At 52.6% G+C, this 23,180-nt stretch overlaps 2 protein-coding genes across 2 annotated transcripts; one reads left to right on the forward strand and one right to left on the reverse strand.

Annotated features, from left to right (window-relative positions):
* Positions 1-1,192: 1,192 nt before the first annotated feature.
* LOC131897905 (cytochrome P450 2W1) lies at positions 1,193-6,305 on the reverse strand. The gene is made up of 9 exons (XM_059248934.1): positions 6,123-6,305; positions 5,023-5,185; positions 4,640-4,789; positions 4,408-4,565; positions 2,574-2,747; positions 2,086-2,224; positions 1,816-2,000; positions 1,486-1,627; positions 1,193-1,380 (listed from the first exon to the last, which is right to left on the reverse strand). Exons 1-9 carry the CDS (start codon positions 6,303-6,305, stop codon positions 1,193-1,195), a joined length of 1,482 nt encoding a protein of 493 aa, XP_059104917.1.
* An 8,058-nt stretch (positions 6,306-14,363) lies between these two features.
* Positions 14,364-22,557, forward strand: LOC131898341 (cytochrome c oxidase assembly protein COX19). The gene is made up of 3 exons (XM_059249473.1): positions 14,364-14,545; positions 16,668-16,783; positions 22,222-22,557. Exons 1-3 carry the CDS (start codon positions 14,464-14,466, stop codon positions 22,300-22,302), a joined length of 279 nt encoding a protein of 92 aa, XP_059105456.1. The 5' UTR covers positions 14,364-14,463; the 3' UTR covers positions 22,303-22,557.
* Positions 22,558-23,180: the final 623 nt, after the last annotated feature.

The following is a 23,180-nucleotide window of genomic DNA, read 5'->3' on the forward strand; positions in this document are numbered from 1 at the left end:
TGGGGCTAGCACCAAAGCAGTGCGACATCGGAGCCCGAGGGGGGCTCATTCATGTCCCTCACCACCACCACCGCCAGACTCTTGGTGGCCAGAAGGGACCAAAGTGTCACATGATCGGGGTCTTACATGCAGTCCAGCTGGCTCTTGCCATTCCTGGTGGCATCTAGCCCTGCCCTTCCTCCCCACTTGGGGAAGCCTTGTGCCGTCTGCGGCCGTACCAGGGGCCACAGGGTGCTACTGAGGAAGGCACTGCTGGAGTTGGCATGTTGTAATAGACATGCGTATCAGGGTTGTCAGCCTGAGCATTCCAAAGCCTTGAGTGAGCACACTGGAAACAAGGAATATAAACAGAGAGGGAAGGGAGAGAGTAGCTGGGAGGATCAAGAACCATAGCTCTGGGCCCCCTGGTAGCCAAGTCAAAAAGGGAAACGTGGTGGGTTGTCACTGTCAGTGAGAACGGGCTTCAGGAACCCAGGAGAGAGGTTCCCAGGAAATCAGCTGGGAGAGGCTCTTTTTCACCAAGGATTCTTGACCCAGGTGACCACGGAGCGTCAGTCTTCACAGCAGAAGAGGCAGAAGAAGGGGACGAAATGTCACCTATGGTCCAGCTCAGGCATCCCCTGGGATTCCCTTGGTTCCAGTCAAAGGTGAAGCACCCCAAACTAGGCAGACTCTGTCTAGGTAGAGAGCTGTGAAAGAGCTGTAGGCCAGGCATCTGGGTATGGGGACCCCATGGCCTGGTGCGGAGCCTGTGTAGCCAGTGGTAGAGTCTGGTGGGAAAGGTCCCTGAAGTGCCTGGGACCTAGTCCGTGCTCCGGGGATTTGGCTGCCTTGGGGACCGGAGTGGAGAACAGTCTGTAGTGTTCAGGGTAGAGGAGCCTGGAAGGTGGGTTAGGGTTCCTGGAAGCACCATATCAGGTCAAGGTAAAGCTGCTAGGCTGGGCAGGGGGCATATCTGCACCCCCCTCATGATGCCCAGAAGAAAGGGCAGCTTCCAGCCTTCAGTGGACAGAGGTGGGCAGTCTGGCTCCACTGTACACTGTGACATAAAAGCTGTGGTACTCAGAGGGACAGAGTAGGCACTGTCAGCCCATCATTCATGGCTAGGGATGTTCCAACTGCACCATTGCCCGCAATGTGCCCCGAGGGAGAGGTAGGCTAGGCTCTGGTAGTTTTCCAGTGTGTGAGCACCCTAGGATCTAGGCACCGCACACAAGGTCTGGGCAGGTGGCCGCATGGTGAAGGCTGGGGCAGGCCGCAGATCCAGGTCCGCGGGGCTGAGGCCGGGCGGGGGCAGCAGATGGTACTGCTGGAGGAGGCCCGCGAACAGCAGGAAGAGCTCTGTCTTGGCCAGGCTCTTTCCAACGCAGACCCGGCGGCCTGTAAGAGAAACCAAGGCACCATGCCAGGCCTGCTTCTGGAGAGGAGAGGGAAAAGCAAGAGCTGGTGAAGGCACTCCCTGAAGGCTGAGGGCCAGCAAGTTACCGATGGAGAAAGGCAGGAAGGCGCCTCGCTTCACGAAGCGCCCGTCAGCATCCAGGAAGTGCTGTGGGTTGAACTGGCTTGGGGTCGCCCATTGCGTCTTGTCCAGGAGCACTGAGGTCAGCAGAGGTATCACAGGGGTGCCCTGCAAGGTAGAGGGGTCCCAGGATAGGCTGTTGGTCTTAGAGGGAGGGGAAGGGGTAGAACGCCACCTGGGGGGAGTTCCTGCCTCCCACCTATACCACATGGTGTTAGCCTCTCTCCCAGGCGAATATGAGACCCAGGAAGTGCCCTGTCCACCCTGTCAGAGGGAAGGGGTAAGTAGGACCCCACCTTGGGAAGCAGGTAGCCACCCAGCCGGACGTCAGCAGCTGTGCAGCGGGGCACATGGGGCAGGAGTGTGATGTACCGCTGGGTCTCATGCAGGACTGCATTGGTGTAGGGCAGTGCTCGCTGGTCCTCTGGCCGAGGTAGCTGCCTGGGGCCCAGCACTCGGTCCAGCTCCTCCTGCACGCGGCCTAGGCCAGAGGGTGGCACTGCATGGGTGAAGCCCCATCCCTGACCCCTAAGGGTCCCAACCCCCTACCGTGGGGTGACTCTCACCCTGCACGTGTGGGTGCTTAACCATTAGGAAGACTGCCCACTGCAGCGTGGCCGCCGTGGTCTCTGTCCCAGCCATGACCATGTCCAGTGTGCAGGCCAGGACATTGGCTTCGTCAAACATGTCCTCGGGGTCATCTTCCTGCAGGGCAGATGATTAGAACTGGGCTTGAAGCTCTATGATCCAACCCCAACCTGTGGACCCACCCTAGTCCTAGACCCCAGAGGAGAATGGGTAGAAGTCAGGCTTGGCGAGGGTGGGGGTGGGAGGGGTGGAGAAATGGGAGGGGGAGTAAAATGGCATTTACTGAGGGTCCACCCAACCCCTGTGCCCATTCCAGGTAATTTGAGGGGCCAGTCTCACAGAGAAGGAGATTGAGACTCCCAGAGGTCCCCAGTAGATGGGAAAGAGGCCTCGGCTGTTCCCCTCCCCTGAGCTGGGGCCGCTAAACCCCTGACCGGTCTCGGGGAAGCCCTGTCCCTGTCCATACCTGGCCCTGCTGAAGCAGAGCCTCCATGTAACTCCGCACGGGGCCGCCACCTGGCGAGGGTGGTCTGTGCGCCTCCAGGAGGGTTCTCAGGATGGCGCGCACCTCCTCGATCTTGCTCAAGACAGGCCTGTGCAACCGCAGCAGAGCCCCCAGCCGGGGGAAGGTGTTGAATAGCTGAGAGTGGGCGGGACAGGGGGTGGGGTAGAGGTGAGATGACGCGCAGTTCCTGTGAGCAAGCCGATCCAGCAGCAGGTGCATCGGCAATGCTGCCTCTGGCCACAAGAGGGCACCAGACCAGCAGTACTGCAGGCTTGCCACCCTCCTGGAAATCCAGGGGCCAGGAGGGAATCTCGGGGTATTCAGGAAGGAGCCAGCTGACCTGATGTACTTGGATGGCTCTGTCAAGAGCAAGAGTAATGGCTGCCTAGGGACCTATTCCTTTCTATCATCGCTGGGCGGGATGGGCAGAGGAGGGATGGCTACCATGGAGAGGGAGTCGCAGCTATGGGGGCTCACGGGTCTTGGGGAGGGACAACATGTGGCTTACAGCAGAGTGGGTCTGGTGCCAGTAGGTATTCAGAATTCCAGCTGCTCCTACCTTGGCAATTGCTGGTGGGAAATGCCACCTATTGCTCTAAAGTGATGAGGACCATTCCTACTGCCCAAGCTACCCAGGGGGGACCCCACCTCCTCCATCCCCCAGGGAGTGCTCTGAGGTTGAGCTCACTGCTTGCTCTGACCACATGGGTGGGAATCCCAAGCTTGCTCACCACAGTGGCTGCTCCTCCTCACCCCTGTGGGACCTCATCCTGAGCCAGAGCCCAAATGTAAGGGCTAGGTGCTGGGTACTGACTACCCAGGCTTCAGTTAGGAGCACGGTGGCCCAAAGCCAGGACTCTAAACTTTAGGGCACTGCACATAGGAAGGGCTGATTTTTGTGATTTCTGTGATGAGGAGCATGTGGTCAAGAACACCTTTAATCCCAGCACTCAGGAGGCAGAGACAGGTAGATCTATGTGAGTTCAAAGCCAGCCTGATCTATAGAGAGTTCCAGGACAACCAGAACTACATAGAGAGAACCTCTCTCAAAAAAAAATAAAAAAAGGGGCTAGAGAGATGGTTCAGTGGTTAAGAGCACTGACTGCTGTTCCAGAGGACCCAGGTTCAGTTCCCAGCACCCACTTGTCAGCGTACAATTGACTATAACTCCAGTTCCAGGGGACTGACACCCTCACACCAATGCACATAAAATAAAATTTAAATAAATGAATAAAAGGTGCGTGGGTGTGAGGGACCTGTAGGACATGGGTCCCACAATACTGTGAAAGGTCCCCACCCTCACCTTTAGCCGCCGTATCTATTGCTGTAGGGGTATGAGGATGCCCCGTCTGCCAAAGAGCATTGGGCTTGGTTCCCATGCAAAACATGCCAACCAATGGCCAATGTCACACATCCCTTGTTCATTTTGTTTTTATTTTCTCTTTTGAAACAGGTCTCATGTTGCTTTGGCTGCCCTCGAACTCACTATGTAGCCAAGGATGACCTTGAATTTACAATCCTCCTGACTCCATCTCCAGAGTGCTGGGATTATAGGTGCTCCGCTTGTGTGGTGCTAGGGATGGAACCCAGGGCTTTGTGCATGCTAGGCAAATGCTCTACCAGTGAAGCCACATTCCCCAGCCTCAGGGCTCCTGTTCAAAGGGTGAAGGCTGACAGCAGTGGAAACGAGGAAGAGTGTAGGGTACCAACCAGCCCCGATCTCGGGGTCCAGAGCTGGCCCCCACACCCTAGTTCAGCAGGGGCTCAATTTCCTGTGGAGTGGCAGGCCTCTCACCTGTATGCCAGGCGACCCCAACAGGACCATGACCTGGTCGATGAGACTCAGCAGGGACACGAACACAGGGTCCTGGTAGTCAAAGCGCTGGCCGAAGAGGAGTGTGAAGGTGATATTGCAGGGTGCCCAGCCCAGCAGAGCCAAGGGGAAGGGCTGGCCTAGAGGTCAGGGAGGAAGACAGGCCTCAGGTGGGCAGGGATGCCAGGGAAGGGCATTCCGCTCCCCCACTCACCTCCATAGCTGTCCAGCTGCCTCTCAAGACAGGCCAGCTCCTGCAGCACCTTGCCCACCATGGGTGGCTGTCGCACACCCAGGCTGTGCAGCGTGCGCACTGTGAATTGGCGAGCCACCCTCCAGTGAGCTCCAGAAGAAAAGAAGATGCCTGTTGGGTAGACATGAGCCATGAGTGCCAGCCACTCCCCATCCTGATGACGTATGCGGGGATCAGGAGGCCTAACTGGGGGCCCCAGGCTCAACTCCAGACCCCTCCCATTCAGAGGTTACCCTTGGTCATACCTCTTTTGGCTTGTAATGGACTGATCCTGTCCCTCCCCAGCACCAGCCCAAGAGGCCAAGCCCCATTCCACCTGTCAGGGAATCTCAACGCCCACCTACCCCCACCTCGCTGGATGTGCTGGAAGATGGGGATTGGCGGTCTGTCGGCCAGCTCATGCCTGGTCCCAACCAGGGCCTCCTTCACCACCTCATAGCCTGACAACACCACCGTCTTCTGAGATCCCAGGTGGACCGTGAACACTGGCCCGTAGCGTTCTGAGAGCTGGTAGGGACAGACAGGCATCAGAGAGGCAGCCTCCACCCACCCTCCAAGAGCTGGGGTTAGCAGGACAGCAGTATGGTAGACCACCCCAAGAGCCCCTCCAGTCTCCCCAGGAGGGAGCGCTGTTCAGACTGCCATCTCGTCATTTCAAAGACAAAAAGAAATTGAAAACGGGAAAGCAGGAGTTGAATTTGTGTGGGTCTCACCAAGAGCCATGGCTGGGCCTGCCTGATATCTGATCCCCAGAATCAGGCCTGAAGTAGGGCCTGAGCCCCTGAACCTGTTCCTGAAGCCACAAGCCACATGGAGTCTAGCCTGATCCATCCTAGGAAAGGTGAGGGCAGAGCCACTTCAAGTCAGCTCTGTGGCTGTGTGGACTTCTCGGCAAACAAGAGTTCCCCAGACAAAGTTCAAGGACCTCCACCCCACCGAGTCCGTCAGCCCTGGCTAGAGGCAATGCAACCAGCTTCCCCTCACCTCTGGGTCCTTGGGAGAAGTCACACCCCAGTAACACCCCTCCCCGCCTCCCCAGACAAGGGCACTGCTGCGTGATCTGCAGCCGTGCCCATTTCGGTCACTTCTAGACAGATCTGCCAGCTTCTTCCTCACTGTCCCAGGCAGGCTTTCCCCCACACGTGCCTCACAGAGCCCTCCCTGCCCACCACTGCTGAGCCCTAACCCTGGGCTGCACTTCCTGCCTGTGTCTATTTTATTTATTTTTATTTGCAGTGCTGAGCTAGAACCAGACTCTTGTGCATGCTAAATATGCACACTACAATGAGCTACATCCCCAGCCTAGGTCACCTCTTCCTTCCTACATCTGCTCCCGCGGGACGAGCCTCTGGCCTCTTGTATCCCCCCCCACTGGCTTCCCTTGTCAGAGCTGGGACGCGGACACCGTCCAGGCTGTGAAATGACATAGGGCTGCCCACCCTACCTCCATCAGTGCCCGGTCCTGTTGGGTCACACCCAGCAAATGCAGGTTCCCCAGGAACGGCAGAGGGCGAGGCCCAGGGGGCCACCGAGGGGCCCGGGAGGGGTCTCGGGCATAGCCCCGGAGCAGCCCCCACAGCCCTAGGAGCAGCAAGATGCCCCAGACACCCAGGAGCAGCAGAGCCATGTGAACAGCTGGATAGCAAACCCTCAGCTCTCCAGGGGCCCTGTGATCCCTGTGCCTTATAGCCATCCTCCCCAGGGCGTGCCGGCACCCCACCCACCCCACTACCCCGAGAATGTGGAACGAGCAGTTTACAGGGTACAGCCCGTCAGGAGGCTTAAAGCTACAGTCTTTGTGGAATGTGGGGGTCGCCTCTGTGGCAGGGAGCCTGGGTTGGGGGCTGAAAGGACCCTCTGTAGGAGGTGCAGGGCCAAGGCTTTGTGGTCACAAGTTGTCCAAGCCTGGACCATCTCGGATCAGGCTTCCAGGATATCCACACCCTTCCATGTGCCCCCAGGTTCCAGTGACATGGTTGGAGCCCATTGTCTATTCTGTCCCTAGTTCTCTGGAAACCTGTTAGTTCTACATGGTCTTCCCGTCAAAGGGGAACTTGTGGGGTTTGGGGACTGGTTCTTCGTCCTGAAAGGAAGAGTCCCCTGTGTCCTCAGATTAGATCCTTCAGAAGCAGGACCCTAGAGCCCAGCAGGTGCAGGGCCTCTAAATAACACTGAATGCCCTGTGTAGCCATCAAGGGCCTCAAAGCCCACGGCCTTCAGAAGCAGCCAGTGTCTCCTGAAGTCGAGGGCACTCACCCCAGTAACCTAGAGTAAGGGGCAGGGCCACCCAGACACTGAGGGGCCATCTAGCAGACTGTGTACAGACACAGCAGGTGGCCAGGTTTACAGCCCCAGCTGTCTGGGCCCTAATCCTGTCTCTTAAACCCCGGTGGCCTCACTGGGGAGGAGGTGTCCCCGGGAGAAAGGGCTGTGTGGGGCGGGTGGCTGTTGGCACCAGAAGTAGCTGGGCTGCTTCCCGCAGCCTGCCTCAACATGAGGCACCTGGAGTCCTGTTCCCCCTCCACACACTCCAGCAGGGCCCCTCACCATGGGGCTGTCCCCCTGGGGCGTCGTCCACGCCCTGCACAAATGCTGAGCTGAAGCAGAGGCAGAAGTCATCCCCACTCCCTGCACCCAGGTCTTGCTCCCCTGTATTGCCTGTGGAGCAAAGCCCAGCCTAGACTGCATCTCACCTACACTGGGAACCTAGCACCTCGATTCCCTGGGACAGAATGAGCCTGGGCTGGGACCAGGGATGTCTGGGCCATGCTTCAACCAGCTGCTACCAAGGCCACTTACTGGGCATCCAAGCTAGGGATCCTTCCCAGCCAGGGAAATCTACATAATTGCTGCAGGAAGCACTTACGGAGCACTCTCCCTGTGCCAGCCTTGGCCAGGAGTCAAAGCAGTGGAAATCAGTGGCAGAGGGACCAGTAGGATCCCACCATCACAATTCCAGGGCAAGACTGGCTGGTGTGATTCCGTTTGCTATTGAATATGCATTGGGTGGGTGGGTGAAGTCAAGGCAGTTGGTGTTTTGTGGGGTCTGTACCGCAGCTAGTGAGCTGAGATTTGCCTGGCTGTCGGGGGCAATGTGATGTGGAGGGAGGTGTAGAGAACCCAGACAGGCTGGGACAGGAGAGGTGTCAGGGTGATCAGGGCTGGAGTCTGCAGGCCCTCCAGGAGCAGGCATGAGCTCACCTGCCAACATAAGAGTCCCTGTGGCAACCCAAAGTTGCCTGGGTGAGTGAAGTAGACTGACATCCAGGCATCGATGGACAGCTCCTCCCTGCGGCCCTAGGGAAAGGCTGCAGCATCCATGCATGTGCTGTGACTGGTGTGGCCCAAATCCTCCTGCTTCTTCCCCCTGAGGGCTGGGATTACAGGCAACGCTGCCCAGTTACCTTGAGGGCTTTTGGGGGGAAGGATTTTTATTGTTGTTTATTTGATAAAGGGTCTCACATCTCATGTAGCTCAAACTGGCCTTAAATTCTATGTAACTGAGGCTGACCTTGAACTCCTAATCCTCCAGCCTCTTCTTCCCTAGGACTTAGATTACTATTTTGTGCACCATGCCCAGTTGAAAGATTCTCTGTGTGTGTGTGGCGTGTCCATATGTGCATGTTCGTGTGTGAGTGCACACATATGCCACGGCATGTGTGTAGAGGTCAGAAGATGACCTCTGGTGTCAGTTCTCACCTTCTGCCTTGTTCCAGACAGTCTCTTGTTCGCAGATGCATGGGACACACTAGCTGGCCCAAAGGCTTCAGGGATTTCTCCTGTCCTCACCTCCCGTCTTGCTGTAAGGAGCGCCGGGGACTGCAGACATGGACGATACCACATCCATTTTTACCTAGGATCTGGGAATCCTCAAACTTGCACATCAAGCATTTTACCCTCTGAGCCATCTCCCCAGCCCCACCTTGTTTATGCAGAAAGGATCTCTCACTGGCCTGGAGCTCACCAATTCTGCTAGGCTGGCTGCCCAGCTAGCCCTCAGGGGTTCTTTCGTCTCTGCCTCCTCAGCGCTGTGATTACAAGTGTGTACTACGTGCTTTTTGCCCGGCTTTTTATGTGGATATGGGGATAGAACACTTACAATGTTATCAACACTTACAAAACCACACGCATAGTGCACACAATCTACTCTGCAGATAGGTACAGTTTAGCAGATCACTCACTGAGCATGTGCCAGACCCAGGGCTCCATCCACCAGAGCTGAGAACAAAAGAAAAAGGTGGGGGTGGGTACTTAAAACAGATTCTGATGCGTTTTGGCATGTGTCTGGGCCATTGCCACAATTAAACTAGCAAGTATCCGTCACCCTACAGTTTCCCCAAGCCCAGTGTGTCCCTCACCATACATCCATCATACATTGCTTAATGCTATTTTTAACACAACTGTGTACCCAGAATTAGACACGGGCCTCCTTTGCTGTTTTGGGTGTGGTGGGTGTGAATGTTCATGTTGTTCTAGCCTTAAGCAGTCACAAACCAATCTGCTAAAGATATGAGGGTAAAGCAGAGGGAGGTGGGCACACCTGTGTGCCCAGCACAGGGGTGGCTAAGGCAGGAGGATCATGAGCTCTGGGCTGGCTCGTCCCATATAGTAGGACTTGCTGTGTGCACACCTGTAAGAGATGCTGCAAAGTAGATTCTGAGCAAAGGGATGCCTGCGTGAAGGTGTGGGGGGTTGTTATTATTTCTTGTGGTGCTGAGAATCAAACCCAAGGCCTTGCTAGACAAGGGCTTTACCACTGAGCCACACCCCTGCACCTCACTGGGGGATTCTAGGCAGGTGCTCTATGAATGAAGAAAGAAAGAAAGAAAGAAAGAAAGAAAGAAAGAAAGAAAGAAAGAAAGAAAGAAAGAAAGAGAGGGAGGGAAGGAGGGAGGGAGGGAGGAAGGAAAGAAGGAAGGAAGGAAGAAAGAAAAGAAAAAGGAAAGATATGACTTCTCTTAGGTAAAGTGGAGGTTTACTGTAGGTATGAGAGAGAGCATAGCCAGCAGCAGGGACATCTGGGAGAGTCCAGAGAGTGGACATGATCCTGAGCTGGGCCTTGTGAGGAGGGGGGTTGAGGAGACAGGGGAGAGCCAGGAGAGTAAAGGGTAGACGAAAGAGCCGGGTAACCAAAATGGATTATATAGGGAAGGGCAGCTGGGGGAAGGACGGCCCAGTCCCTGGGTTGGAGAAGTTTAGGGTAGGGGGCGGGGTATGCCAGCCATATACCCTGTAACAAGTAGGGATGCTGGGAGACCCCGGTGGCCAGGTCTGTTTTGTTACGTTAAATAGACACCTCAGTTTGACCCGGGTTTGAGACCTAACACTCTACTACTGAATTATATCCCCACTTCTAGTTTTTTGAGACAGTCTAAGTGTGTAGCATGTAGCCAGGTTGACCATTAACTCCTCCTCCCACAGAGTGCGGCTGGCACGTAGGTGTGTACCACCATGTCTGGCAGCTGTTCTTTTTTTTTTCAGTGCTGGGGATTAAATCTTACTTTTCCTAAGCTCCATCCCCAGCCCCGGGCTGTTCCCTTTTTACATTTTTATGGAATTTCCCCCACGCCCTGCAAAGGTGTGGCGCCAACTGTCTCCAGCAAGGTTACTCAATCCTCCAAGGGTCTGTTCTCATCAGACTTACTTGGGGCCAGGCTGACAGAGGCCCCTGAGCAATCCCTGTATGCAGAGCTTGATTGGACAGTTCCGGTTACAACTGGCCTTGACCTGATGTGGAGGTGGGTGAGTACCCACCAAAGATGGCCACCCAAATGCTCTCGATCATATGTCCTTCATGTTGCTCTCTTTCTATCAGAAGGGTCCTGTATTTCCCACACTTGGATCTAGAGGCGCTGTGGGGGATACTATAGCACTCCGCAGGCTAGGTCATAAAGAAATATAGTTCCCACCCAGCTTTTAGGCCTTAGTGCCATGCTGGGAGGAAGCCTAGGTAGCCTGGAAGAACCTAGGTGTAGAACACCAACAATCCAAAGACATACCCATGCGCCTGTCACCAGCCTGAGCAGGTTGGTTGTAGTATGACATCGAAAGCTGGGAGTTTTTTCGCCACTTGTCAGATACGTAAACTGAAAATTATATATATATACATAAATCTCAGGGCTGGACAGATGGCTTCAGTGGTAAAAGTACTTGCCGTGCAAGCTTGAGGACCTGGGTTTAGATCCCCCAGCATCCATACAAAAGCTGGATGGTTGATACATGAGTATTCCTGGTGATGAGCAGTCAGAGACTAGACGATGCTTAGGGTTTACTGGCTAGCCAGTCTCCTGAATTAGGGTGCCCCAGGGCCAGTGGGAGACTCTGTCTCAAAAGATAGGGAGATGGCTTCGTAAGTAAGGGTGCTTGCTGCAGTCGTGAGGGCCGGAGTTCAAATGGCTAGCATCCACATAAAAAGCCAGGCATGGCTGTGCAGGTCAGTAACCCCAGCCCTGGGGGACACAGACATGAGATCTGAAGAGCCTGTTGGCCAGCCAGCTTTGCCAAAGGTGGTGAGCTTCCAATTCTGAAAGAGACCCCACCTCAAAGCAATATGGAAGAAGACGCTTGACATCCTGCTCTGGCCTCCATATGTGCACACGCAGGGGTATCCCACTACACACACACACACACACACACACACACACCTCCCTCAGCTAAACAGCCTTCGATCACAACATTTAGGAGCCCAGCAGTTAGGAGGCAGCTCTCAATGAGTTTGAGGCCAGCCAGAGCTGCATAGCGAGACCCTGTCTTAAAACAAAACAAAACCAATGGGCGGTGGTGGCGCACGCCTTTAATCCCAGCACTTGGGAGGCAGAGGCAGGTGGATCTCTGTGAGTTCGAGGCCAGCCTGGTCTCCAAAGCGAGTTCCAGGAAAGGCGCTAAGCTACACAGAGAAACCCTGTCTCAAAAAACAAACAAAACAAAACAAAACAAAACAAAACAAAAAAAACCCAAAACAAACAACAACAACAAAGCTCCCACAAGGCAGTAACCGTTTCCTAGGAATGGCGGGTGAAAAGCTTGCCGTCACGGCCCCGACGCCAGCCTCTGCTGCTTTTTTGGTTCTTCAGAGTTGCCTGACAGAGGTCCTGCCACCTCAGGGACAGAGATGTCCTTTCACTTCAAGCAGAAAGGGCTGCTTGCTGAGTCATAAAAGCCACCATTGTTCACAGCTCAAAAAAAAAAAAAAATTAATGAGTAACTCAGTGTGTGGCCCCTGGCTCCAGGCATGGAAAAGGTGGGAAAGAGGTGTTTCTATGACAAGGACAAAGTACAGTTTTCCTTCTGGAGGGGTGTGTGTGTGTGTGTGGTATATGTGCACATACGTGTATATGTGTGTACCCCACGCACGCGTGGAAACCAGAAGAGGATGTCAGGTGTCCTGCTTTATCACTGTCCACCTTGTCCCCTTGTGACAGGGTGTTTGCTGACCCTGGAGCTAAGCTGGCAGCCAGCCCCATCTCCTTACAGTGCTGGGCTTTTAGGCCCGTGCCACCCAGTCTGGCATTTTTTTTTTTTTTTTTTTTTTTTTTTTTTGGTTTTTCGAGACAGGGTTTCTCTGTGTAGCTTTGCGCCTTTCCTGGAACTCACTTGGTAGCCCAGGCTGGCCTCGAACTCACAGAGATCCGCCTGGCTCTGCCTCCCAAGTGCTGGGATTAAAGGCGTGAGCCGCCGCCGCCGCCACCACTGCCCGGCCGTCTGGCATTTTTTATTTTTTTATTTTTTTGTAGGCTCTGGGGATTTGAACTCAGGTCCTCATGCTTGTACAGCAAGTGCTCTTGCCTGCTGAGCCATCTCCCCAGGCCCCTTCTTGAGAGGTAAGCTGAACTAGAATTGGAATGGGCTTTCTGGAGGTTTGGGTAGGGAGGTGGTACCCCTCTGCGAGGCAGTCTATAGGTCTGGACCGCGGAAGCTAAATCCAGCTTCCCGCGCAGGAAGCCAGCGTGGAATCCAGCAAGGAGACCAATGGACGGCTTTGGAGAGGGGGTCCAGCAAGGTGGAAAAAGGGTGGACTCTGGGGTGGGGTCTGCTGGCCAAGCACCTCTCTGCAGCCCCGGGGAACTGCTTCTTCTACCCAACACTGGAAGTATTAGTGAGGTTGGGATCTGTCAGAGGACTGGAGAGAGAGAGATGCCCCCCCCCCCCCAGGAGCCGCTATGAGCCCACGGATGCTCCTCCTGCTCACTGCCAGGGTCTGGATGGTTGTGTGACATAGAAACCATTTGTGGCTGTGATGGAATGATGGACAGCATCCCACAATCACAGCCAGTGTTGGGAGACAAGGAGCAAGTGGTCTTCCCCATCCCCCAGCTGAAAAGCAAGGGTTCTGGGGACAGGTGTTGCTGCCATAACACGTCAGTAGACTGCATCCCATTACCATAGAACATTCCTTACAAAGCCATGTAGCACAGTCCCACCCACCCCCACCCCAGGACCTGATGGCTTCTTCTGAAATAACATCATGGCAGATGTGAGCAGCTGAGGTTGAAATTATTCGGATGAGCCGAGCATGGTGGTTCACACCTTTAATTCCAGCACTTGGGAGGCTGAGGCAGGTCAGTCTCTGAGTTTGAGGCCAGCCTGTTCTACAGAGTGAGTTCCAGGACATCCAGGGCTATGCAGAGAAACCCTGTCTCAAAACAAACAAACAAACAAACAAACAAACAAAAAACAGAAAGAAAAAAATTTGTTGGCATGGCCCTACCCCAATGTGGCAGTGTCCTCATATAAGGAATTCTTGGACACAGACACACAGGGAGAATGCCACCAGAACTGGAGGCCCAGAAGGAACATTGTTTCTAGCAATCCAGAATTACCTAAGATTGACAGAACACCCCAGAGGCTGGGGGAGAACCTGGGCTCCCAGAGCAGGCAGCAGGGACAGCAGCCCACAACGGTGCTAATGGTCCACACCTTAGGCTCAGACTTCTAGTCTTTTGAACCACAGAAGATGCTCTTTCGGCTGTTTTGTTTTGTGAAACTGGGTCTTGCTATGTAGCCTAGGATTGCCTATAAAACTCAGGCAATTCTCCTGCCTCAGCTTCTCCAGCTGGGACTACAGGTGTGAGGCACTACACCCTGCTTCAATTTCTGACTGTAAAACCCTTGTTTGTGGTGCTGGAGAGAGGGCTCAGCGGTTATTAAGAGTAAGAGCACTGGCTGCTCTTCCAGAGGACTGGGGTTCTACTCCTGCAGCCACATGGCAGCTCACAGCTGTCTGTGACTCCAGTTTCAGGGGACCCAATACACAGGGGACCCAACACCCATGGCAAAACACCAATGCATATAAAATAAAAATAAACAATTAGAAAAAAACCACAACAACAACCACTTGTATGTGGCACTGTGCCACAACACCACCCACAGGAAGCTAGCCACCCGCTCCTTTACTGTGCTTCTTGCCTTGATCAGACCCTCTGAGCATATGGGAAACTCAGTCCCTGGCAGACAGCTGGATGGGATGAAGACCCTGGGGCACAAACTGGTGTCCTCGGGCAAGGAGCTGCACCTCTCTGACTTGTTTTCACATCGGAACCAAAAGATGGCTGGGCTTCTGCTGAGAAGAAGACTGGAAAGCGCCTGACTGCGACCACCACTGCGCCCTTTCAGAGCACAGCGGGGGGCGGGGCCTAGACGGACGGGCGGGGCCGAGTGGTGGGCGGGGCCGAGTGGGCGGGGCGGGGCAGGCCCACCGCTCGACTAGCTCGGCGCTTCCTGGGCCTGCTCGGTGCTCGGCCGTCCGCCCTGCGTTGCCGCTGCTCCCTGCTGTTGCTCCGGCCGTCATGTCGACCGCAATGAACTTCGGGACCAAAAGCTTCCAGCCGCGGCCCCCAGACAAAGGAAGCTTCCCGCTGGACCACTTCGGTGAGGCGAGGCAAGGCTCAAGCTGCCGGCGGCCCGGGGTTGGGTGGCAGGGTTAGGAGTACTGAATCTGGGTGGCAGCGTCTGGGGTGCTGAGTCTGAGTGATAGGGTTTGGAATGCTGTTTCTCGGTGACAGGTGACAGAGTCAGGGGTATTGGATGTGGGTGGCAAGGTCTGGGATACTAGTTCTGGATAGCAGGGTCAGGGGTGCTGGGATTGGGTGACAGGGTTATGGGTGTAGGATCTGGGTGACCGGGTTAGGGGTACTGGATCTGGGTTTAGGGTCTGGGGTGCTCAGTCTGGGTGGCAGTTTGGAGTGCTGTTTCTCTGTGATAGATGGCAGGTTCAGGGGTACTGGATTCGGGTGGCAGGGCCTGGGGTACTAGATCTGGGTGATAGGGTCAGAGGTGCTGGATTTAGGTGCACTGTCTGAGGAGTTAGATGTGGATGACAGGAAATGGGGTGCTGAGAGCCCAGGTGTGAGGTACTGGCTCTGAGAGACAGCATGTGGGGTGATAGACCTGGGTGGCAGGGTCAGGGGTGTTGGATTTGGGTACCAGGACCTGGGATGCTAGATCTGGTGGGTGGAGTCTGAGGTACTGGACCTAGGAGTGCAGAGCAATTAGAGCTCCAGGCACCTCTCAGAGCCCCGTGTGAGTGCAGGTAGGGAAACTGAGTCTTGAGGATCCCTATTTCAGAGAGCCACCTGCCATGGCACAGTCCTTCCGTGAGAGCTCCTTTAGACTTGGATCTAATGTGACCAGGACTGTGATGAGCTCCTGGAATAGAACACAGTGTTAAGCTCCCCTGTGGCTAGCCCAGGAGCCACCATCCCTCCCCAGCTTGAGGCTCTGGTCTTCAGTGAACATTAGGCAAAGAAATATTTTCAAAAAGCTTTTTGATATCTAATATTGGGGCTGGAACCCAGACTTGGCACATGCTGGGCAAGTGCTCCACCTCTGAACTGTACCTCCAGCCCAGAGGATTTCCATTCACAGTTCTGACGTCTACAGTTAAAGTGCCTTTTGGAAAACTGAAATCTGTGAAGGAAAAGAAACCTGTGAAGGAAAAAAACAAACAAGAAGGTTGTGGACAGTCTCGTGAACTGGGGCCTAGCATGCCCAGGAACAGGAGGCCCTGAGTTCAGTCTTCAGCACTACAAAAAAAAAAGAAAGAAAGAAAAAGAAAAGAAACATCCCCTCCCCACCAAAAAAAAAAAAAAAAAACCTACCACAAACAAAACCAACCCTGAGAAACACTGCTGACATTGTGGTGTTTATGGTGGCTTGTTGTGTAGACTGAGCGTTGTGTGAGTTTCTGTGGAGACTCCAGTTCCAGGGACAGCTTTAGAGATGGCTGCCGTTTTAAATAGTATTTATGTATTTAGTGTGTTTGAGGGTGTTCCATGGTACACATGAAGTCAAAAGACAATTTGTAGGAAGTAGGGGGGTCTCTCTGCCACATGGGTCTTGGAAATCAAACTCAGGTTGACAGTCTGGGTAGCAAGTACCTTTGCCCACCGAGCCCTCTAATCTCCTTAGATTATTATTTTCTTCAACATTTCATTGGGAAATTTTCCATTTTTAAAATTTATTTAAAAAATTTTAACTTTATGTGTATGTGTGTGTGTCTGAGTTTAACTTTATATGTGTGTGTATCTGCATGTATATGTGTGCATCTGAGTGCATGTGTGTGCATTTGGGTGTATGTGTGTGCATCTGAGTGTGTGTCCATCTGAGTGCATGTGTGTGTATCTGAGTGTATGTGTGTGCATCTTGGTGACCAGAAGAGGTTGTTTGATCCCTTGGAGCTGGAGTTACAGACATTTCTTAGCTGTACAATGTGGGTGCTGGGAACCAAATTCAGTTTCTGTACAAGAGCAGCCAGTGTTCATAACCAGTGAGCCATCCCTTCAGCTCCCTTGTTTTGTTGTTTATTTTGAAGTGATGGGGATTGAACCCAAGTGATTGTATGCCAAGCATGTCCTCTACCCCAGAGCCACATCCACAGCCCCAAGAAGGAAACAAATTTTGATGGAAACCCTAACACTGCCCCGCAGGCCGCTGGGTGAGCAGGTCAGGCCTTCTCTTTACAAACAGGACGCTGTCTTCCTTTTCTTTTTAGGTGAATGTAAAAGCTTTAAAGAAAAATTCATGAAGTGTCTCCGCGACAAGAATTTTGAAAATGCTTTGTGCAGAAATGAATCTAAAGAGTATTTGATGTGCAGGATGCAAAGGCGAGTACTCCGTCCCAGTTCCGCCCGGAGTTCCCATCCCAGCTTCCTGCGGCTCCCACACCCTGTTCTGCCAAATGCCCACCAAGATGCTCCTTGTTCAGGCCTAGGGTTCTGCTCAGATTTTTCCATTTTTTTTTTTTCTTGGAGTGTGTATGTGTGTATGTTGAGAGCCACCGTGTGGGTGCTGGGAGCTGAGCCCTGGTCCTCTGTAAGAGCAGCAGGCACTCTTCACTGCTGAACTCTCTCTCCAGCTCCCACTGTATTTGAGACAAGGTCTGTCGATGGCCTGGAGGTCACTGATTAGGCTCGGCTGGCCACAGGCCGGCCATGGAGTCCTGCCATTTCTGCCTGTCAGTGCGGGGATGGCAAACCCACCAGCACACCCAGCATTCTTTAGGTGGGTTCTGGGGGAAACTCAGGTCCGTTTTACCAACCCGGCTACCCTGGCCACATCAGAGTGTTGCTTGGCAGGTGAGGTGGCACCGAGGCTGCCAGGCCTGCCCTGGGAACCTCTTTGTGAGTGACAGTCCTAGCCACAGCCCCATTCCTCAGAGCTTTGTCCCTGTCCTTCAGCTTTCAGAATCGCACATCCCAGCAGTGCTGACCGAGCCGACAGGTTTCCATGCCCTTCACATTCTCAGCCCGTAAGAACATGCATTGTGTCGTCCCTTCAGTGAAAGCTGTTTGGAATGTCATGGGGACAATAGGAGACTTAAGCAGGGATGGAGTATGGTGCCTGCCCTCCCCCAAGTTTACTTTTAAGCAGAACAAAAAACAGCGAGCTGTGGCGAGTAAGAGCCATTCAAACCGTGAACGTGAAGTGAAGACTCGGGTAGTGTGTCATTACACAGGCTGGGGCGGGGTGTCTGGTAGTTGCACACACTGGAATTCAGGCACCTCAGGCTCTCAAGACGGGAGACGCCAATGGGCCCTGAAGCCTGTTTTCTTTCTTTGACAGATCCAGACAAGTCCCTGAGGTGCAGGCACATGGGGGTTACAGTGTGGGGGTCTTGGCTCAGGCCTTGGGGACAGCTAACTCTAAGGTCTTGTCCTGACCTCGCTGCTTCCAGGTGGCACATGGCTGGCACTGAGCCTCAGTGACTGCCTGTAGCCACAGAAGGTGGCCAAGAGTTTCTTCTTGGCTCTGCTGAGCTTTAGAAGCGGGACAACATGATGCCGGTCTGGGGATAGGGATGTGAGCAGGTTCCTGCCTTCCCTAGGCCCAGTCCCTGTGTCTTGGTGTCTGCAAAAGGAGAGGTTCCCACAGACAAGCTGGGCAAGTTCAGCAAGTAAGAGCAACACTAGGACCTGTAACCCAGGCCTGTCATCCCAGCAGCTCGGGAGACTGAGGCAAGAGGATGGAGAGTTTGAGGCTAGCCTGGGCTACAAAATGAGTTCAAGAACCATCTGGGCAATTTATTTATTTTTTTAATTTTTTTAAATTTAATTTTATTTTTTCTATTATCAGCTTGATACAGTACAAATTCTTATCCTAATAGTGAAATGTTTCACTGAAGCTTGCCCAGTGATTGAGTAAAACCAAATCTTATTATAAGCCACAGTCATCCTAGGGCTCCCCCTGCTATGTAGCCTCCCTGGTTCTGTGGGTCGCAGTCTGATTGTTCTTTGCTTTATATCTAGAATCCACTTATGAGTGAGTACATACCATGTTTGTCCTTCTGAATTTGGGTTACCTCACTCAGGATGATATTTTCTATTTCCATCCATTTACCTGCAAATTTCATGTTTTTCTCTGCTGAGTAGTACTCCATTGTGTATATGTGCCACATTTTCTTTATCCATTCTTCAGTTGACGGGCATCTAGGTTGTTTCCAGGTTCTGGCTATTATGAATAACGCTGCTATGAACATAGTTGAGCATGTATCTTTGTGGTATGATTGCACATTCCTTAGGTATATGCCCAAGAGTGGTATGGCTGGGTCTTGATCGATTCCCAATTTTCTGAGAAACCACCATACTGATTCCAACAGTGGTTGTACAAGTTTGCACTCTCACCAACAGTGGAGGAGTGTTCCCCTTGCTCCACATCCTCTCCAATGTAAGCTTTCTTTAGTGTTTTTGATCTTTGCCATTCTGACGGGTGTAAGGTGGTATCTCAGAGTCGTTTTGATTTGCATTTCCTTAAATGTCTTTCAGCCATTTGAGATTCTTCTGTTGAGAATTCTCTGTTAAGCTCTGTTGCTGTGGGATGGTCTGTATGTCAAGTGTGTTGCTGATTGGTCAATAAATAAATCACTGATTGGCCAGTGGCCAGGCAGGAAGTATAGGCGGGACAAGGAGGAGAATAAAGCTGGGAAGTGGAAGGCTGAGTCAGAGAGACACTGCCAGCCGCCACAATGACAAACAGCATGTGAAGATGCTGGTAAGCCACGAGCCATGTGGCAAGGTATAGATTTATAGAAATGGATTAATTTAAGCTGTAAGAACAGTTAGCAAGAAGCCTGCCACGGCCATACAGTTTGTAACAAATATAAGTCTCTGTGTTTACTTGGTCGGGTCTGAGCGGCTGTGGGACTGGCAGGTGAGAGAGATTTGTCCTGACTGTGGACCAGGCAGGAAAACTCTAGCTACACTCTGTAGCCCATTTTTTAATTGGATTGTTCAGTATTTTGATGTCTAGTTTTTTGAGTTCTTTATATACTTTGGAGATCAGTCCTCTGTCAGATGTGGAGTTGGTGAAGATCTTTTCTCATTCTGTAGGCTGTCTTTTTCTCTTATTGACCATGTCTTTTGCCCTACAAAAGCGTCTTAGTTTCAAGAGGTCCTGTTTATTAATTGTTGTTCTCAGTGTCTGTGCTACTGGTGTTATATTTAGGAAGTGGTCTCCTGTACCAATGCGTTCAAGAGTACTTCCTACTTTCTCTTCTATCAAGTTCAGTGGATTTATGTTGAGGTCTTTGATCCACTTGGACTTGAGTTTTGTGGGCAATTTATTAATGTCCTATCTCAACATAATAAGAAAAACAGGGCTGAGGATATAGTTCAGTGGTATATCACTGCCTAGAATCTCCCAGCGAGGGGCTGGGGTGTGACTCAGTGGTAGAGCACCTGCCTAGAATCCCCCAGTGAGGGGTTGGGGTGTGGCTCAGTGGTAATGCATTTCAGAGTTTGTGAGGCCCTGGGTTCTACCCACAGTATCCCCCACCCCCTGCCAAAAAAGAACAAAAATGAGCAGACTTGTTTTGACTCTAGCGCCTAGCACAGATCACAGTGGCTCCTGTGATTGCTTGGAGGGTGTGGCTGGTTTGCAGTCCCCTGGGAAGTGACTGGTCTAAGGGCAAGGCTTCTAGGCAGGACTATGGTGATATTTTATTTCTACTGAAATGTGATTTTATTTGTATGTTAATAAATAGAGTTGCCTGGGGGTCAGAGCTAATAGCAAGCCATAGCAGAGCTGGGCGTTCGTGGCGCACACCTTTAATCCCAGCACTTGGTAGACAGAGCTAGGTAGATCTCTGTGTGGTCAAGGACACAGCCAGCATTGGAGACACACGCCTTTAATCTTAATACTAACCATAGAAGATCTGGAGGTCTGTACAGACAGGCAGTGACGAGGCGGTCATGTGGTTGGGTTTACAACCAATGAGAAGGCAGAACAGAAAGCCTATATAAAGACAAACACTCAGGAAGTAGCTCTCTTTCGGAGAGGTCTCTTGGCTTAAGAGGCTAGCTGCAGCAGGCGGGTAAGGCTCTTAGCTCTGATCTCTTGGCTTTCTTCTTTGCATTGGTTCTGTGTTTCTTATTTAATAAGACGGTTGGTTACATCTACACAGGACCAGTAGAGGGACTTCTTGCCTGTTTGTTAGTGAGTGAGTTAGTGCTGCCAGGCCTTCCAGTCCCCATGTGTCTGTGCCGGACTCAGCACCATGTGGAACAGGTGCCTCAGAGCCTGGAAGGAAGGACCCGCCCACTTCCATGACTTACAGGGCCCTGAGCTAGGTGAGTGCAGGCAAGCAAAGATGTTTCTGGTTTTGTCTGGTATTGGGAAGGTTTTTTGTTGTTGTTTAGTTGGTGGGGTTTTTTGTTTGTTTTGTTTTGTTTTGTTTTTTTTGGTTTTGTTGTTTAGTTGGTGGGTTTTGTTTTGTTTTTTTTTTAATTGTCTAGGCAAGGTCTGGCATGGAACTTCTGGCAGTCCTCCTGCCTCAGCCTCCTGAGTGTTAGGATGACAGATGTATGACACCATGCTTGGCTGGTCCATTATTTTGTTAGGCTAGTTGGTAATGAAATCATCACACATACACTTGAAGTTGATGTAGCGCACACACACATACACAAATGCATAAATAAATGCAATTAAAAAATAAAATTAAATGCTGGGCAGTGATGGCGCATGTCTTTAATCACGTCACTAGGGAGGCAGAGGCAGGCAGATCTCTGTGAATTTAAGGCCAGCTTGGTCTACAGAGCAAGTTTAAGGACAGCCAGAGCTACACAGAGAAACCCTGTCTCGAAAAACAAAGATAAAATAAAATAAATAAAAATTAAATTACAACATCCCTCCTTAGGCCTCATGGGCATGGGTGACCTCAGGGGCTGGCCTTACAGCCCTCCTGCCCCCACTCCAGAGAGGTAAAGATGACAAGAGGCTGTGAAAACCCATCACGTGGTGCTTGGAGTGAGTGCTGCCGGGACAGGCAGTCATGGCTGCGCCCTCGGGAAGGCGCCAGAGCTAGGGCTCATCGGAGTGGCTCCTGCCTTAGATATCTGAAGGACTTCTTTCTAGGTGGGTTCCCTTCGGAGGCAGAGGCACATTGAAAGATTCCTTTGGCTGTGTGTGTGTGTGTGTGTGTGTGTGTGTGTGTGTGTGTGTGTGTGCATTTTGTGCATGTTATAGTCAACCTTGGAGCCGGGCGGTGGTGGCGTACGCTTTTAATCCCAGCACTCGGGAGGCAGAGGCAGGTATATCTCTGTGAGTTCGAGGCCAGCCTAGTCTGCAGAGTGAGCTCCAGGACAGTCAGGACTGCTTCACAGAGAAACCCTGTCTCAAAAAACCAAAAAACAAAAAAAAAAAAAAAGAAAAAGTCAACCTCGGGTTTTGTCAGGACCACCCATCCCACTTTTGGAGACAGAGCCTCGCTGGCCTGGAGCTCACGGACCAGCCCTGCTCTTCCCACCCCTGGTCCTCCTCAACTATGGGGACACTTACCGAGCCTCAGCTCCCAGGCTCTGCTCACATCTGGGGGGTCATGTGGCACTGTCTGGCCCCGCCCACATCCTCAGTCCCTGCCCTTGTGAACTTGGGCTGACCTTGTGGCTGGAAGGGACCTTAGGGCTCACATGGCCGGTTGGCTCCTCTCCCTGTGGGAGGGACACTGTTCTCTGGGTCTGGTTTTCTGTTTTAAAATGGGGGTGCTGGGAGGCTGGGCAGGCGAATGATCATAAGAGCGTGGTCCCGTGACAGCATCTTTCTCCGCCAGGCAGCTGATGGCCCCGGAACCACTGGAAAAGCTGGGCTTTAGAGATATGATGGATGAGAAGCCAGAGGCCAAGGACGAATGTTGAGAGGAGAGCTACGGAACCACGTCTCCAGATGCCTGGAGCAGAGCCTTCTGTCCATGGGGCCAGGAGACCTGAGACTCACCTGTGCTGCCCAGTGGAGGACGTCCCCAAGGGGACTTTAGAAAATGGCTCAGCCCTGCAGCACACCCCAAAACGTCTCCTCAGCTGTCCTTGGTTGCCCTTCAGACAGTGGTTTTATTCTTCCACGTGTATGTCACAGGATTCTCTCAGGGTCCAACACCGATGTGCTAAGATGTCCTACCCTGGACAGCTGTCCACACTGAGTCTTCCTGTCACAGACCTGAGTCTTCTGACCAGAACCTGTCAGTGAAACCGTGTGACCACAGAACATCTGCCCTTCATGCTCACAGACGCACACTGGCCTGCTTCCCTTTGTCTGTGTTCTTTTTGAACAAAACTGGAATACAAAGCAGGAAGTGAGAAGCTCTTTGGCTTTTGACATATTTGACTTCTTGTTTTGTGTGTTTTGAGACATGGTCTCCTGTAGCCCAGGCTGGCCTCAAACTCCCTATGTAGCCAGGGATGACCTTGAACTTCTGATCCTTCCGCCTCCAGGTCTGCGGTGCTGGGATTACAGGTGTGCACCCTTACACCCAGCTCCTGTGGTGTAGGGGTAGAACCCAGGCTCCCTGCGTGCTAGGCAAGCCCTCTACCGCTGGAACTGTGTCCCCGGCACACTCTCCTGCTTTTTAAATGGCATTTATTTATTTATTTAGGGGAGCACTGTCCCAGTGTGTGGGTCAGAGGACAACTTACAGGGGTCATCTTGCACCAGGATTGAACCCTGGTCACCGAGCTTGGTGGATCTCACCCACTCAACTTCATTTTTCTTTTCTTTCTTTTTTTTTTTTTTGTTTTTT

The sequence above is a fragment of the Peromyscus eremicus genome, chromosome 23 (assembly GCF_949786415.1).
Source record: "Peromyscus eremicus chromosome 23, PerEre_H2_v1, whole genome shotgun sequence".
NCBI lineage: Eukaryota > Metazoa > Chordata > Mammalia > Rodentia > Cricetidae > Peromyscus > Peromyscus eremicus.

What these genes read in the sequence shown, in the direction of transcription:
- LOC131897905 (XM_059248934.1), bottom strand. Translation starts at nt 6,305, where the DNA reads ATGGCTCTGCTGCTCCTGGGTGTCTGGGGCATCTTGCTGCTCCTAGGG. An exon ending in GCAGCTGGACAGCTATGGAG is followed by an intron (nt 4,566 to 4,639) that starts GTGAGTGGGGGA and finishes CCTGACCTCTAG; the next exon opens with GCCAGCCCTTCCCCTTGGCT. An exon ending in CTTCCTGCCTTTCTCCATCG is followed by an intron (nt 1,381 to 1,485) that starts GTAACTTGCTGG and finishes TTTCTCTTACAG; the next exon opens with GCCGCCGGGTCTGCGTTGGA.
- LOC131898341 (XM_059249473.1), top strand. Translation starts at nt 14,464, where the DNA reads ATGTCGACCGCAATGAACTTCGGGACCAAAAGCTTCCAGCCGCGGCCC. An exon ending in CTTCCCGCTGGACCACTTCG is followed by an intron (nt 14,546 to 16,667) that starts GTGAGGCGAGGC and finishes TTTTCTTTTTAG; the next exon opens with GTGAATGTAAAAGCTTTAAA. An exon ending in TGTGCAGGATGCAAAGGCGA is followed by an intron (nt 16,784 to 22,221) that starts GTACTCCGTCCC and finishes TCCGCCAGGCAG; the next exon opens with CTGATGGCCCCGGAACCACT.